This window comes from Dasypus novemcinctus, chromosome 20 (genome assembly GCF_030445035.2).
Source record: "Dasypus novemcinctus isolate mDasNov1 chromosome 20, mDasNov1.1.hap2, whole genome shotgun sequence".
Classification (NCBI taxonomy): domain Eukaryota; kingdom Metazoa; phylum Chordata; class Mammalia; order Cingulata; family Dasypodidae; genus Dasypus; species Dasypus novemcinctus.
The window spans coordinates 46,570,433-46,587,994 of NC_080692.1; the positions used below are offsets into that span (position 1 = coordinate 46,570,433).

At 37.8% G+C, this 17,562-nt stretch overlaps 2 protein-coding genes across 4 annotated transcripts in view; one reads left to right on the top strand and one right to left on the bottom strand.

Moving 5' to 3' along the window:
- IRAG2 (inositol 1,4,5-triphosphate receptor associated 2) overlaps positions 1 to 15,169 on the top strand; it is a 131,077-nt gene extending 115,908 nt beyond the window's left edge. Inside the window, exons 32-39 of the mRNA XM_023585047.2 lie at positions 254 to 388; positions 3,559 to 3,706; positions 4,552 to 4,595; positions 6,772 to 6,834; positions 6,954 to 7,003; positions 7,302 to 7,403; positions 9,079 to 9,186; positions 10,429 to 15,169. Of these exons, the coding sequence (XP_023440815.2) occupies positions 254 to 388; positions 3,559 to 3,706; positions 4,552 to 4,595; positions 6,772 to 6,834; positions 6,954 to 7,003; positions 7,302 to 7,403; positions 9,079 to 9,186; positions 10,429 to 10,672 (894 nt within the window). The 3' untranslated portion in view covers positions 10,673 to 15,169. The remainder of the gene's footprint in view (positions 1 to 253; positions 389 to 3,558; positions 3,707 to 4,551; positions 4,596 to 6,771; positions 6,835 to 6,953; positions 7,004 to 7,301; positions 7,404 to 9,078; positions 9,187 to 10,428) is intronic.
- The window catches only part of DNAI7 (dynein axonemal intermediate chain 7), a 77,611-nt gene continuing 69,096 nt past the window's right edge, over positions 9,048 to 17,562 (bottom strand). For all 3 annotated transcript variants that reach the window (XM_023585046.3, XM_004479932.5, XM_004479931.5), the window contains one exon: positions 9,048 to 11,439. In XM_023585046.3, the coding sequence (XP_023440814.1) occupies positions 11,164 to 11,439 (276 nt within the window). In that variant the 3' untranslated portion in view covers positions 9,048 to 11,163. The remainder of the gene's footprint in view (positions 11,440 to 17,562) is intronic.

Below are 17,562 nucleotides of genomic sequence, written 5' to 3' on the forward strand. Positions count from 1 at the left end.
CTTTTTTTGCGTGGGGCGGCTCTCCTTGCAGGGCACACTCCTTGAGTGTGTGGCTCCCCTACACAGGGGACACTCCTGCGTGTCATGGCACTCCTTGCGCGCATCAGTACTGCGCGTGGGCCAGCTGACAACATGGGTCAGGAGGCCCTGGGTTTGAACCCTGGACCTCCCATATGGAGATAGGCGGATACTCTATCAGTTGAGCCAAATCCGCTTCCCCCCAATATCTTTTAATATCTTCCTCTCTATGCAGTGTTTAACACCTCTGTGTGAAGATGACAACCAGGCCCAGGAAATTATAAAGAAGCTAGAGAAGAGTATAATGTTCCTTAACCAGTGCACAGCTCGAGTGGCCAGTAGGGCTGAGATGTTGGGTGCCATTAATCAGGTAACTTGTCTCCATTTCTCTAGTTTCAATGAAATACTAGGATTTCTTTTCCCTGAGGCAATGGGTTACAGTTCTAGGCAGAAATTTTTGATATACTTGTTTATAGTATGACATACATGTTGAATATAGAAAAATGGAAAATGTACAAAAAAAAATGTAAGAAAAATCACTCATAACAGCATTAGCCAGTGACCATACTTCAAAAAAGTATGCAATCTATCCTTCTAGACCCACCCACTGTACAATGTTAAAATTTGCTTTTTCATTCACATGGACAACTTCCTACATGATATAAAGATTTATACCTATATCATCATTTTATGATATTCTATTGGTTGATAATTATTTAACTAATCCCTTATAATTGATCTTTTCAGGATGTTCTAGATTTTTTGCTATTATATAGAATACTAAATGAAATCCTTGTACATACTTCTTTGCACACTTATTTGTACAGAATAGAAATTTCAAAAATCTTTTTGGCTACTCTGTGGAGACTTGAATTTTTGAATATATACCAAATGGATTTGTTAATATATGATATTTTCTTAAGGAGGCATTTGACTATGATGGTAGTTTCAGGTTGAACACTTGTTACACATTTTAAAACTTTTTATTAAAATTATGCATGCAATTTTAAAAAGTCAAATAATTCTAAAAGTCTTTTTTATTTCATTCCCCACATTTCATAGCAACAACTCTCAATTCTTTGGTTTGTTGGTTTCTTTGTTTTGTTTTTATAGCCACATCTCTAAATAACATGCTTATACCACCACCACATAGTGACTGATTTTCAGTGTTAGGCATTACCTATTGAATTCCCACTACAAAGATGAATACTCAGTGATCTGATCAATTTCTGCCCCCATACAACTTTTCACAGCCCTCAACCTGCTGTCTTCTCTTCTTTCCTTACCAAGCTTAAATTCCATGGCAAACACAGCATTCACTGCCTTGCATGCACCCTCAAAACTTTTTATTCTCTTGTTTTGTCTTACTCATTTGACAAATCTACAATCCTGATTACATCTACTTCTCCATCTGTTCTGTGTCTGCGTGGCTGGAAAACAAAATCACACTGCTGTACTGTTTGAGCTCTCTTTAAATTCATCATCACAAACCTCAAGTGGATTTCTGGGCCCTCCCATCATTCAGCCTCCTTCTCTTCTAAATGTCAAGTTCACACCTCCTACTTTCTCCTGGAACCGTCATCATCTGCCCCCCCATCTTCTCTGTCGACGAATACTTTGCTCCCCACCTCCCTGTGAAAATTGAAACTATCAAAAGACAACTGCCACAAGCTCCAAACCTACAAGCTCCTGAACCCGTAAGATGACTTGTCCCTAATCCTATCTAAGGCCAACCATCCTACCTGTATGTGAGATCCCATCCCCTCTAACTTAGAACTTTGGGTCCCCATCCTCCCCTCTGGTCTCCATCTTCAATTTTCCCCACTCTTCTGAATCATTTCCATCACAAATATGTAGTTTCTAAGATGGGAAATAAAACAAACATAAACATAAAAAATCCTTTGTCGGTCCTTTCTCTTTTGCTGCCAATTCTCTTTCTCTGCTCCCATTTATAGCAGAGCTCCTCAAAAGAATTGTGCCACTGTCTCCAATTCATCTCCTCCCATTCTCTCAGACCTACTCTAGATGTTTTATAACTGAAATGCATCTTCTCTAGCCTCATACTTAATTGTCTGGCTGGGTGAAGGGTTCTAGGTTGGAATTCATTTCCCATAGACTTTCCATCGCATTGCTGCATTTCGTTCTTTGCTCTGGTTTTGCTGTTGAGGTCCAATGCCCTTCTTACTCTTAGGCCTTTCCTACCTCCTTTCCAGAAGCTTAGGATAGCTTGTTTTTCCTACTGCCCTCCTTTACTGTGGATGTATTTTCATCCACTGTTGCAGGCATTTTCAAGCGGGCAAATTATGTCCTTCAGTTCCGGAAACTTTCTTGCATTATTTCTTTAGTTATTTTTCCCCTCATGTTTTCTATACTTTCTCAAATTCCTACTGTTTGGATGCCACCTCTTTTCTACCACTTGGTCTTTTACTCTGGTTTCAGTGAGAGGTCCTCAACTTTATCTTGAAACTCTTGAGATTTTCATTGTCATATTTTTTATTTCCAGAAGCTCTTTTTTTGTTGTTCTCTGTTCCTTTTTAATAATATTTTGATCTTATTTAATGATGCAATAATTACTTTTAGCACACTGAGGATATTTGGCAGTTCCCTTGAAATTTTAATTTTCTTGCAGTCTGTTTCCTCCAGTTTGCTTTTTACCCTGAGTTTTGGTTTCCATCTTTCATGCTAGAAACTTTCCTCCCATGTCTTGTGATGTGTTTGGCAGCTAACATGGAGCTCTGTGTATGTTGGGTGGGGAGATTCTTACTGAGCTTCATGTCAGTAGGAAGTTTTACTGGGGTATCCCTAATGTCAGTATTTTTAGGACTATCTTCTTGGGATGTCAGATTCCCTAGGGAAAAAACCTTCCAACTGCATGCCTTGAGGAGGATGTAAGCCTGGCTGCCAGTGTTTGGGAGCTAGGAGGAGGAATAAGTCTGGGAGATCTCAATATTCAATGTAGGCACAGAATCTTTTGCTGAAATCTGTTGTTTTCAGTTTGGTATACTCATGCACTCAACTATCTGGCATTTCCTGATCATTAGACCCTCTAATTCTCTCCAGTAATTCAGTCTTTAATCTTCTGCCAAAATGGTATAGGGTAAGTTCTACTGGGCATCGTACAAGAGAGAATCTGTGGGACTAATTGCTTTCTACATAGATTTTCAACTAGTTCTTATGTTTCCATACTCACCTTCAAACTTGCTTCCAGGGCACTGGTGCCACTAATTCTTGAGCCTTTGGGGCTCTCTGTGATGTAAATGGTGTTGCTTCTAGGTTTTCTAGGTTTCAGCTTTTTCAGGTCTTGTAAGGTATTTATCACTAGTCCTCCTACTATCCTGCTTTCAAAGTTTTATTGCTATTCTCTCTCTTTCTGTTCTATTTGCCCATATGGGTTCATGCTTTAAAAACACCTTGTTTGTCATTTTAATGGAATGTGGAGATGGAGTGAAGGCTCATGCATATGTTCAATCACCATCTTTAACTGGGTATTGAGAACAGTATTTTCAGTGTGAATTTCCCTTCTTTTTCCATCCCTACTAGGAAAGCCGGGTTAGTAAAGCAGTTGAAGTGATGATTCAGCATGTGGAAAATTTGAAGAGAATGTATGCCAAAGAGCATGCTGAACTGGAGGAACTGAAACAGGTTCTTTTGCAGAATGAAAGGTCTTTTAACCCCCTTGAAGATGAAGGTAATAAATAAAAGTTTAAGATTATAGTTTTTCTAATATTTTCCTTCATCCTCTTTTATTAAGTCTTATTACATCTTTAATATAAGATCCTTTGGTTAAGGTTATATTAGAAGAATAACTCATTCCTGTTATTTATATAGTCAAAAGTGAGGTGTCAGTTAGGAAAGTATGGGGAAACGAGAATTCTCTGGAAATAATACCCAAAACGCACTAAATCAATTTAGATGGCTGAGATGAAAGAATATATTTAATCTAGTTGATTATGTTGGCCTTTTAAGAAACGTTAGTATTGGCTCTTCCTCCTCGTGCAAAGCAAGGTGAAATAACTGGAATACGATGATTTTGTATTCCTCAAAAGAGGGGTGACCCTGGCACTTAAGCTGAAGGATGGATGGAGAAATGGGGAAATACTAAGCCATGGAAAATATCTGAACATAGTTTCTACAAGCCTTACAGTAGTGTTATTTTAAATAAGCAGAATGCACTTTCTGAATAGAATTCTATTTCGACGATGTTCCCCTCTTCTAGAAAAGTAAAAAAGTTCCATACTCGTCTGCTCTGCGTTTTTGGGCAAATTCATTCAGCAGCCATTCACTCAGTGCCTCCTCTGTGCTGGGAGGCTTTGTGGTCATCTCCAACGGCAGAGAGCGCTGTGCTTCAACTGTTCAGACGGGCATTGTTGAGACTCAGCAAACAAATGATAGGCAGATATTTATTTTGATCAGTAATTTCTCAGACCTTAAATAAGACTTTTTTTTGACCATTGCTTTTCTTTCTAAAGAATTAAGGCAATTCCTTTAATGTAAGTTGTGTAAGTAATTTCTAAAACTTGTTTTTCCCTACAGATGACTGCCAAATTAAAAAACGTTCATCTTCTCTAAACTCCAAGGTAATTACTAATTCTCTTCCTAAGTCGAATGTCCATCAAATGCTTGTAAGTAAGATTGTTTTACATATTGTTTAAAGCTGAATGGCTTGAAATTTAAGTTACAGAACAGGGATTTTAATTCATCTACAGTCAATTGACTGTACATAATTTACTGTAACATTTTGCAGTCTCCGCAAACACTGAAGTTGTGAATATGAACCACTGCTCCTCAGGCAGGTGTAGGGTAAGGTTCCTGGGAGCCTCTGGTCATAAGGTTTTTATTAACTGATCAGTACGTGACTTGCTTTTGTGTGTGTTTCTACTTAAAGGTGCCGTACTTAAAGCACTGATTGTTCACATGGGACTCACAGGGGCAGTCCTGTCACTCAGGCCTGAAGGGGGCGTGGCTAACTCATCGTGTGCTCCATAAGGCACACCGCAGCCTTCTTGTGCTCAGGAGCACTCTTCACACTTCAGCGCTATGCTTGGGGGCCACTTTCAACTGCGAACTCACTATTTAAAATACAAAAAAATGCAAATATATATATATATATTTCTCAAACATAGCACTAAATACACAGTGGAATGGGCTCGTTTCTGTGATGGTGCAAGAGCGTAAACGAGAAGGCCGAGCTGGGACGGCAATGCCTTCTGCTCTGCACAGGTCTGTGCGTGCGCATTCACGAATGACTGTGAGGCATGGCAAGCACCGATTTGGAAGTTACAAATAAATTTTATGGCAAGTAGACAATTCCCTAATTTGGGACCTATGAATCTATGAATAACGAGGATGTTTGCGTGCAGGTATTTAGAGTATGCTTTTATACTTCTGTATTTGTGTACCGCTAAGTTAGCATGCCAGCGTCAGGGAGGCCAGTGTACCGGTTGCTCTCTCCTGTAAAACAGCAGTTAGAAATAGGCAGCCCGGCGATGGGCGCGCAGCTTCACAAGACCCACAGGCTCTTTCTCTCTTGCTGCTCCACCACTCTCAGAGCCTGACTTCCACTTCGCGGTCTAAGGTGGCTTCTTCAGAACCAGCCCCACGTCATTACAACCAGCCGTATTCCCGGAAAGAGGAAGAAGCAAAAGCAGGTGTTCTGTCTAAAAATACCTCCTGGAAGCCCCACAAAACATTTCCTTATCATCTTTGCCTACTAAATGAGCCTGGGAAATACAGATTTTACACTGGTGGCTGTGTGCCTGGGTAAAAGTCAAGAGGTTTGTTACAGAGTAAAAAGAGAACAGGATTGACTTTTAACCAGCAGTCTCTGAACTTCACAGATGTACAAAATTTTTGCACATGTGACTTTAAATCATTCCATTCAAACCCTTCCTTTGGATGTAGAAACAGAGAGGCAAAGAAGTTGAACGATTACTCGAGATCAGGCAGTAGCAGAACGATGATTAGAACCCAGGGTTTTTGAAAACCAATTTGATATTTTTGATGCTCTACTAATCTATGAAAATAATTATGGGTGGTAGTTTAAGAACAAGATTCCCTATAAAATGCCTTTATATTAGTGTATTTACTGCATTAAAAATATTTTTACACTCAAATTTCTTATTTGAACTTTAAGAACCACATAATACTTAAGGTTTTTCCTGTGCAAAGCTGAAGCCTGATAAATAAACAACCCATTTATTAACATATCAGGCCCATTCTTCAATGTGTTAAATGGAAAAAATGGGACCATGAGAAAAAAGAACCTATAAACATAGATGCATATTTTCCTCCTCTTAGGTTGGGGAAAACCTTTCTAAGCATGAAAGAGTAGGAGAAAAAGAGAAGAGATGATTAGATTTTTGCTGCCTTAGAAATGAAGAAAAGTTCTGCCAGAAATACCGTGAACAAAATAAACGGTGCTTCTTAAGCAGAAATATACATGGTTATTCAACATACAGAAACAATATTCAACAGTAGTACAGGTCAAATAAATGCAAATCAAAACAGGAATCCATATATTCCTCATTTGACTGGCAAAAATTTTATTAACCCAATGTTAAGGAAGGTGGAATATAAGTTGATAAAAAATTTCTGGAAGGTAATTTAACTATAGCAAAAACCTTTAAAATGTGCTTGCTATTTAACTAAGCAAAGGTCAAGTGCATGGATGTTTGTGCACAAGAATATTCATCAGTGCTGCACTCGAGTAAAATTTAAGAATACTTTAAATGTACACTCTTCCCCTTTGTGCAGCCACCTTCTCTTCGAAGAGTGACAATTGCCACTTTGCCTAGAAATATTGGAAATGCAGGAATGGTAAGTAAATTCTTAAGCCTTCTTATTCTTAGTCCAAAGTAAATTCATTTTCATGTGGAAAAATATTAACTCCACTAAATTCTTATTTTTTCATTTCTTGCACATCTGAACCTCTCAAGATGGCTGGCATGGAAAATAATGACCGATTCAGTAGGAGATCAAGCAGTTGGTAAGTGGGATATTACAGGTGCTCTTCGGGAACTTAACTTTTATAACTGGGCTAAAGTAAATGAGAGCTTGAAATAAGTGATACAGTAATATTTTATTTGCACAGATTATAAGCAGAATAATTTTAAAAATTGGTATATGATGATGAGGTTGTTTTATCATGAAATCGGAGGCAAATGAATGTGCCAAGAAAAAACAATTAGGACTTATAATTTCTGCACCAACTTAAGCCTTAGGAGATACACTGATAACAGCTGAGTGTCCTTGCCTTGACGGGCGCTGTTATCGTCTTCATTTAGGCGCATCTTGGGGTCAAAGCAGAGTGAGCACCGTCCCTCACTACATCGATTTATTAGCACCTATTCCTGGGCAGATGCTGAGGAAGAAAAAGGTGAACCAAAGTAAGTGAAACTGAGTGTTTGTTAACCTTGGTGTGAGCGGGGCCATCAACAGCGGGGAGTGGTATGATCATCAGAAAGAGGATTCATTGTGAAAGAGCCCATGGAAATGATTTTTGTGGATGCATTAATTCTCGCAGACTCAGACTGCAAGGTTTGGAAAGGACGCTGGAATTTGCCAGACTTGGGAAGATAATTTCTATCTTCCATTTCTATAAAGGAACCATAAAACTCTAGCAAATTAAACAAAATATTCCTCTACAGTGAGAGTAGAAGGCAACGAGAGGGACTTGCAGCAATGCTGCCTCAAAGCCCCTGGGCAGCCCTGGACACTTTGCTTAACCTCGCTTGGTCTCAGTTTTCTTATCTGGAAAATTACGAGGTTTTAACAAAATGGTTTTATGTTCACGTTACACGTGATCACTGAGTGCCTACTGCAGTGAATTTAAGAGATGAAGATGAGCAGAACACAGCGCCTACCCTCCAAAGTCCTTGGGCTTTTTTCTTTTTGTTTTTGTTTTTCAGTAACTTGGGGAGTCAATTACATGTACTGCAAACTCTTCTTAGCCATAGATAACATATAATGGATCTTTTCTGATCTGGGTAGGGGGAAAAAACAGATTCCATCAATAGATTATAATCTAATGTTTTGCTTTTTGTTACTCTGGTTTCCACTGAGAAGTCTTTGTAAACAAAAGATCAAGACCTGAGAACTTTACAGGAACACAAGTGATTCTGCCTTTGAGCCTTATTGCCCTTAACAAAGGAAACTAAAGTCCCGCTAGGGGTCTGACTGAAAAGAAAATCTTTGAGACAGAGTTCCCCTTGGCAGTGGTGAAGGCATTAGGAGCCCTCATATTCAAAATTCAAATCCAGCGAGGAACTCATCAGTGAACAGGTTCCAATGGAGGCAACTTTCTTTAGATAATAAAATTTTATTCAAAATACTCTCTGTCCAATGGCTATTTCCACATTATCAAATATTAGTTTAACTAGTTTTACTTTGAGAATATTTTCATGAAGACTTTTCAAATTAAGATTTTTAGAGAAAGAAGAAATGACACTTTTGATGTTGCTCCGTTAGCACCGATTAAAAATCCTACAAAAGGGAGCATGTGTGGCTCAGTGGTTGAGCACCTGCTTCCCATGTATGAGGTCCCAGGTCAATCTCCGTTCCTCCTAAAAAAGAACAAAAAAACTACAGAAAAGTAAAATCACCTGTTAATAAAATACTAAAAATGATGTTCTAGAAGAATATTTAATGATATTGACTAAGCAAAATTGTACTATATATTGAATGAAAAAAATGAGTATAGCGTCCATATTTGTCTTTTAAAATGTGGATAAAAATATTTAGATGCAAGAAAGAAATCAAACATTAACATTAGTTAACTATGAGCAGTGAGATCAACTTTTATATGTTCTTTGGCAAGTATTCCAAGTTTCTACAACAAATATTAATTTTTCTAAATAGAGGAAGTTATTTTTTAAATTAAAAAATCGAATATCTAAAAATGGTAAAAAAAATGTAAATGTAGCGATTTGAATGAGATATTTATCAGAGCTTCCTGAAGTAAATGTATTTGTGAGCCTCTTGAGTTATACAGTAAAATATAATATTTTATAAGTAAACATACCACATAATCCTTAGTTTCAAAAACATAAAATTTATTTGCAGAACTAAAGACGACTCAGAACCACCTGGAGAAGAAACAGTAGAAAGGACAAGGAAGCCAAGTCTTTCTGAAAAGAGAAATAATCCATCAAAATGGGATGTTTCTTCAGTGTACGTTGTCCACTTGCTAAATAATACCATTTTGGTGGAATGGGGAAGGAAGTATTAACCTTAAGCAAGTTACCAACAGACCTATCAAACTGTCAAGTTTAAGGTGACTAACAGACTTGTGTAGTCGACAGTAGTTCTCCCTGAACATGTTATGGGAGGCAGGAGAGTTTACAGTAAGGAACTGGGTTCAAATTCCAGCCTCTAACCAGCTGTGTTCCCTGCCAAGTCCATCCATTTCTGAGCACCAGTTTCTTCATCCAAAAAAATAGGGATGAAAATAGTACCTATGCCATTGTTTAACTGTCAGGATGAAATGAAGCACACATGTAAAGTGTTTAGTGCAGTGTCCAGCATAAAGTTAACTATTTTCAAAGACCTAAATGATGCTATAATACTTTTTATGTGTGTGGGTGTTTCTTAAAAAAAAAAAAGTTTAAATTTTTAGTTCTACTGTAGGCCCATCTGTTGCCTTACCTGAATGAAAGAATGAGATAAATACTAGTAGGAATTCGCTAGCAGTTAAATAATGACTAAATACATTATTTTCAGATTCTCGTTGTTGTAGAATTTGAGAGAGGTTCAATTATTTGCGTATAGAGAGGCCAGGACTCAGGAATGATTTTGAGAAGGAAAAATGGTTTATTGACGGCCAGCCAGACTCGGGAGCTTCCTGTTGCAAAATCTGAGCCCTGAACAAGACTTTCGAGTTTCTTTTATACAGAGAGGAAAGGTTAAATGGTCCTTTTGTTTTAGTTTCCAATAGGCTTGAATTAGCATATATATCTTCCACATCTTAGGTAAGCTTTTAGCATGGACTTCAGACATTCTAGATAAGCTTTTAGCATATTTGGTTTGCATTTCCCCTGAATACTTAAAGTTTATAGACCTTGCATTGTTAAACTGTTTCCTGGGACTGGAGTCGTTGCCATGGTCACCAAGGGCAGCACTACAGCCTCTTACCGTTTCACACCCACAAGTCAGACAGCTTAGGTTATCTCCGAAGAGACAAAGAGCCTCCCACTCACAGCCCACATCACTGTCATGCTACATCATTTCTTTAATTCTAATATGAGGGGGACAGATTGTGGCCCAGAGCAGGATGACTTTTTGTCTGCTTTTTTTAAGGTGGTATTGATGGTATAGAGAGCTGACGGAAGCCTTGGTTAGTATTGTGAGCAAAAGGGGTGTTTCCATTAAGACGTGATGGGATGACCAGATTACGTGTTTGTTTTTTCCTTGTAGTTATGACACAGTATCTTCCTGGGCAACCAGTCTCAAGACTTCCATCAGAAAGGCTAATAAGCCGCTCTGGATTTCTGTTGCATTCATTGTGCTCTTTGCAGCCTTGATGAGCTTCCTTACAGGCCGGTTTTTCCAAAAACCAGTGGATGCCGCTCCCACGCAGGACGGGGACTCCTGGATGTCTCTGGAACATGCCTTGTGGCCTTTTACCCGACTCCAGCACAACGGGCCACCGCCAGTGTGACTGTACCGCAGCCTAGTACATGTATCTTCATTTTCAAAGTTTTCAGTATCTGAACTTTGTAAAGTCACTTTTAGCTGGGAAGGTCGAGCATGGACCCAGGTTCTCAGGGGGACAGGAAGCTATTTTATTATGCATACCCTTCTTTTTGCAATTACCTCCCCAACTGAAATACAACGAGGAAGAAGCCTGCCTGTGATATTTTAATGAGTTTTTTTCCAAGGAAGAAATATTATATATTGTTTTGTTTGTTAAGCTTTATTGAAATAAAATACCATTCAAATCTTCATACAGTGAAAACTGATATTCTCAATGGCTCAAGCGATAGGGAAAGAAAAGCACTCAGTTGAAAAGAAAATTTGAGTAAAATGCTCATTAGACCGTTTTAACAGTCACTTTGAAACATGTTCATTCATTACACTTTACTGAGGAAATACCTGATCTTTTTTTTCAAGAGACTTGATTTTTCTTGCTGAAAAGAAATGATCGGGGAATTAAGAATAGCTGAGTAATCTAATAGAGAGTAGCATTTGGCATACAGAGTCAATCAGGAGGCAGTTGGTGCTCCTAACTTTCTCTATTGCTGCTTCAGAGGAGAAATCCTTCACCAGGTGAAACAGATTGGAGTGGAACTCGGTTCCCGCCTTCAGGGCTTCCGAGTACGCCTGGCTGTACTCGGTGATCTTGAGTCTTTGTGCTCTCTCGCTAGTGAACAGTAAAAGGTCCCAGCTGGAAGGTGGAATCGGCTCCTCGGAAAGGTGTTCCGCCACCTAAAAAGTTTTTAGAAAAGCCTGTTAACAGTTTCTCTTCTGTGAGGTATTTTGGTAATAGAATATCATTTGAAGGCCCAGCTTGGTCCCCCAAATTGCTAAAGTTGAAAGAAACATTCTTAATGTCCCGTTATTATTATTATTCTTTTTAACCATAAAACTGTTTATATTTTGTTATCCATGGCATTTATCTACATATAGTAATTCAAAAAACGTTTACTGAGCACCTATCGTGTTCCAGATACTGTTCCAAATGCTGGGGGTATAACAGGGAGATAAAACTGACAAAGAACAAACACGAAAATGTATGCAAAAATATCTGCATGAGCAAAACCCTGTCCTGAAGGACCTAATTAGACTCTACTGGGCAAAACGCATGAAACAAGATAAAAACGATGGGAGCACATTTATGCTACAATATCTCTCAATTAGCTTTTAGAATTGGATACCTTTTTTTTTTAAGTAGTAGTCATTTATTCTTTTTTTTTCCTGCTTTTAAAAAAAATCAATTTTATTAGTACATATTCATAAAGCATACAAGCCATCCAAAGTGTATAATCAGTGACATTTGGTATAATCAGAGTTGTGCATTCATCACTTTAATCATTATTAGAGCATTTTCATTATTCCAATAATAATAATAAAGAACAAAAACCAGGCAAAAGCTCTACCCCTTAATAATCACCTCTCAATCTCTCTCTCCTTCCCCTGTGGTACACAGCTGCTCTTCTGTTTGTCTCTCTTATTTGTATTTATATTTTCTATTGATGGAATCAATATGTAATACTCTATGTCTAGTTTCTTTCACTTAGTATATTTCCTTTTTTAAGCCTTTGTGGAAGATTAATAATATATTACTATACATTACTGTCCATAGTTTGCTTTGGTTGTATTTTTGCCTTATATTAACATCATGTAACACTACTATATATTGATTTTGTTTCAAAGAAAAACAGTCATATATGTACTATTACCCATACTCTTATTTCACACAAGGTTTCACTGTTATACAGTCCCATGTTACATTTTTTAGCTTTTCTTCTAGTAATATACATCACCTGAGACTTCTACCTTTCAATCACTGTCATACCCATATATTAGCACTGGTAGGTACAATGATATACTTTCACCATTTCTATGCATTTCCAAAGATTTACAAATACCTTTTTACCAATTCTGCAAAGATTAAACCTCAGATTTCCGTTCTCTAACATTCTATTTTCTGGTGACCTATATTCTAGTTATTAACTCCATGAGTTTACACAATACATGTAGTTCATAATAGCACAATCATATAGTATTTGTCCTTTTGTGTCTGATGTGCTTCACTGAACATAATGTTCTCCAGGTTCATCCATGTTGTCATGTGCATCACGACTTCATTTCTTACAGCTGCATAATATTCCATTGTGTGCATGCGGCACAAATTGTTCACCCACTCATGGGTTAATGGACACCTGGGTTGCCAGTTGTGTATAATGCTGTGAACATCAGTGTGCAGCTGTCTGTTCATGTCACTGCTCTCAGTTCTTCTGGGTATATACCCAGTAGTGGTATTGCAGAGTCACGTGGAATATCTATATTCAGCTTCCTTAGGAACTGCCAAACAGTTCTCCACAGCAGCTATACCACTCTCCATTCCCACCAACAGTGAATAAGCATTCCTATCTCTCCACATCCTCTCCAACACTTGTAGTTTTCTCACTTTTTAATAGTGGCCATTCTAATAGGTGTGAAATGATGTCTCATTGTAGTTTTGATATGCATATCCCTAATCACTAGTGATGTTGAATATTTTTTCATGTGTTTCCATTTGTATTTCTTCTTTAGACAATTGTCTTTTCAAATCTTTTGGACATTTTTTAATTGGTTAGTTTGTCTTTTTATTGTTGGGTTCTATGATCTCTTTGTATATCATGGATATTAAACCCTTATCACATATGATTGCCAAATATCTTCTCCCATTAAGTCAGCTGCATTTTCACCCTTTTGACAAAGTCCTTTGAGGTGCAAAAGTGTTTGAGGATAGTGTTTAATTTTGCTCAAGCTTTTGGTATAAGATTTAAGAGACCCCCCACCTACCACCAGAGCTTGAAGATGTTTTCCTACATTATCTTCTGGGAGTTTTATGGTCCTGCTTTTTGGTTTAGGGAGTGACAGGGGTCCTCTTTCATTCTTTGGTTGTGGATATCCAGTTCTCCCAGCACCATTTGTTGAAGACATGGTTTTGTCCCTAAGGGAACATGGACTTGGTAGGTTTCTCAAAAACCAGTTGGCCACAGAAGTGAGGGTCTATTTCTGGGCTCTCAGTTCTATTCCACTGATCGATGTGTCTATCTTTATGCAGATACCATGCTGTTTAGACCACTGTAGCTTTGGTTCAAGGTCAGGCAGTGAGGGTCCTTCTGTGTTGCTACTGGAGTGCCTTTTCCTTTCCAAATAAATTCGGTAATTTCCTTTTCTATTTCTTGTCTCTTTGACATCATGACTTTCCAAAAAATGGTTTTGATATATTGTGGGCTGGCATAAGAAATTAAATGAAAATTTTGGATGATATTTGCAAGAGCTGCAAATGAAACACAAAGGCCAGCAGGTGACACAGAAAAAGTTTAGAAACTCAGAAATGCATAAAATATATGTGTAATATTGTTTATCAACATTTTAATACCATAAATGTACCCAAATTTTACAATAATGTAATGTAAACATGCTGTAAATGAAAAAGAAAAACTTCAGACTTCTTCTCTGTTATAAAGAGAGGGCCAAAAATTTTTATGCAGATTTTCCAGATTGTGGTGGTGCCACACCCCAATCCCCATGATGTGGAAGATATTGCTGTAGGCTGTTTTGATTGTACTGCACTGAATCTATAAGCCAGTTTGGGTAGGATTGACATCCTCATGATATTTAGTCTTCCAATCCATGTACAGAGAATGTCTTTCCATTTGTTTAGGTCTTCTTTGATTTCTTTTAGCAATGTTTTGTAGTTTTCCGAATATAAGTTCTTTTACATCTTTGGTTAAATTGATTCCTAGGTATTTGAGTATTTTTGTTGCTATTGTAAATGGAATTTTTTCCTCTTATTTCTGCTTCAGATTGTTCAATACTAGTGTACAGAAACTTTACTGATTTTTGCTTGTTGATCTTGGATCCTGCCACTTTTGAACTCATTTATTTGCTCAAGTAACATTGTCATAAGCATTTCAGAATTTTCTAAATAGGGGATCATGTCATTGGTGAATAGTGAGAGTTTACTTCAGTTTCTACTTTGATGCCTTTTGTTTTTTCTTGTCTAATGGCTCTTGCTAGAACTTCTAGCACAATGTTGAATAACAGTGGTGACAGTGGGCATCCTTGTCCTGTTGCCAATCTTAGAGGGAAAGCTTTCAACCTTTCCCCACTGAGAATAATGTTGGCTGTGGGAATTTCATATATGCCCTTTATCATATTGAGGAACTTTCCTCCTACTCCTATCAAGAAAAGATGCTGGATTTTTGTCAAATGCCTTTTCTGTGTCAATTGAGATGATCATGTTTTGGGTTTATTTTCCCTTCAATTTGTTAATATGGTGTATTACATTAATTTTCTTGTGGTGAACTACCCTTACATATCTGGAATAAATCCCACTTCTTTTTAGTGTGTAATTCTTTTACTATGCTGTTGGATTCTATTTGCAAGCATTTTTTTGAGAATTTTTGCATCTATGTTCATTAAAGAGATTGGGCTATAATTTTCTTTTCTTGTAGTATCTTTACCTGGCTTGGGTTTTAGGGTATTTGCGAATTTTCCCTTTCCCTGTTTCTTATTGATTTCCAGCTTCATTCCATTATGATCTCAGAAGGCACTTTTTATTATTTCACTCTTTTTATATTTATTGAGACCTGCTTTGTGACCCAAGATATGGTCTACCATGGAGAAAGATCTGTGAATACTTGAAAAGAATGTATAACCTGCTGAATTGGGATACAAAGTCTGTTATGTCTAACTTGTTTATCATATTGTTCATCAAGTTCTGTTTCCTTGTTGATCATATGTCCAGTTCTATTGATGTGAGTGGCATGTGAAGTCTCCTACTATTTTTGTAGATGCCCATTTCTCCTTTCAGTTTTGCCAGAGTTTGCCTCAAGTATTTTGGGGCATCCTTGTTAGGTCCATAGATATTTATGATTGTTACTTCATACTGGTGGATTGTCCCTTTTATTAATATACAGTGACCTTTTACATCTCATAATAATTTTTTTTGCATTTAAATGTTTTGTCCAATATTAATATAGCTGTCACTGCTCTTTTGGTTATTGTTTGTGTGTGTATTTTTCCAATATTTCACTTTCAGGCAATTTGTATCCCTGGATCTAAGATGAGTCTCTTGTAGGCAGCATATGGATGACTCATGTTTTTATTCATTCTGTCAGCCTATCTTTTTAATTGTGGAGTTTAATCCATTCACATTCAGTGATATCACTGTCAATGCATTATTTACTTCCATTCTTTGGCTTTCATATGTAAAATGTTATTTTTATCTGTCATTTTACTCTCTTGGTTACCTTTTTACTAGTCTTCCCTTCTATACTCACTTTTCTGTTTTTTTTTCTTTTGGGCATTAGGGCTTCCTTTAGTGCTTCCTGCAAAGCTGGATTCTTTTTTATGACCTCTCTTAGTTTCTGTGTTGTGTGTGTATGCGTGAATACTTTAAATTCACCTTCACATTTAAAGACAATTTTGCTGGATAAAGAACTCTTGGCTGGAGATTTTTCTTTTTCAGCATCCCAATTATATCATACCACTGTCTTCTCACTTTCATGGTTTCTGATGAGAAATACGCAGTAAGTCTTACTGGGTGTCCCCTGTATGTGATGTTTTGCTTCTCCCTTGTTGCTTTCAGAATTGTCTCCTTATTTTTAGCATTTGACATTCGGAGTAGTATGTGTCTTGGAGTAGGTCAATTTGCATTTATTCTGATTGGAGTACACTGTGCTTCTTGGACATGTAAATGCATTTCTTTCATGAGAACTGAGAAATTTTCAGCAATTACATCCTCAAATACTCTCTCTGCCCCTTTTCCTTCTCTTCTGGAACTTCCATGACATGTATGTTGTGCTTAATGTTATCATTCAACGCCCTTAGTTCCTGTTCATTTTTTTCATTCTTTTCTCTCTCTTCAATTTCAGCTGTTCTGAGTTCTACAAAACTTATTCTTCCTTCTATGATTTTGAGTCTGGTATATGCCTCTGTGTTTTTCATCTTACATATTGTGTCTTTCATTCCCATAAGCTTTGTTATTTTGCTATTCAGGTTTTCAAATTCTTCTTTGCTTGCCTATGTCCTCCTGATGTCCTTTATCTCTTTAGCTATATTGACTTTCAACTCATTGATATGATTTAAGAGATTTATCTGGGACTTTGATATTTTCATTTGCTTGAGCCATATCTTCCTTTTTCTAAGTATGGCTTGTAATTTTTTGCTGATGTCTAGGCATCTGGTTACAATGGTGAGTTTACTCTGGTGCTCACTTCCTCTCTTGTTTAGGGATTTAGTGGCAGGAGGCTGTGTGTTACTGCTGTTCTCTGAATCTTGGTACCACCTATTCTAGCTCTTTATTATTATCCCTGTTGAACTGCTGAAATCCGGGCCATGGACCCCAGCAACGGGTTGAAGACCCACTTCCAGTGGCTTTAGGGAGGGAGGCTGTAAAGTTCCAAAAAGCCATCTTTTATTTACTTTTATGTCCTTTGCATGCACCTCCTTGGTCTGCTAGCAAATGTTGCTCTTCAGCAGACCTCTCCTCTCAAGTCCTGGTCAGAATATGTTCACTGGAACCCTGACTGGAACAGTGTGTTAGAGGATCCTGCCTCAGGGTTATTCAGAGCCTTGCAAATAAAACTTTCTCAGAAGTTGTCCTCCTCCCTTTGCCAGCAGCACCCTTCCTTTTCCTGGATGGGAAATAATTCCAGTCTCTCCTGCATCCTCAGCAACCAGTTCTGGCCAGTAGGGAGGGTACTTGAGTGGGTTGGGTCTCTTTAGTTCCTGCAGTTCTCCCAAGACAAAACAATGGCAAGGCCACACCTGGCCTGGAAGAGTTTGGGGGTCACAGCACACAAAATCTGTCGGCCAAAAGCTGAATCA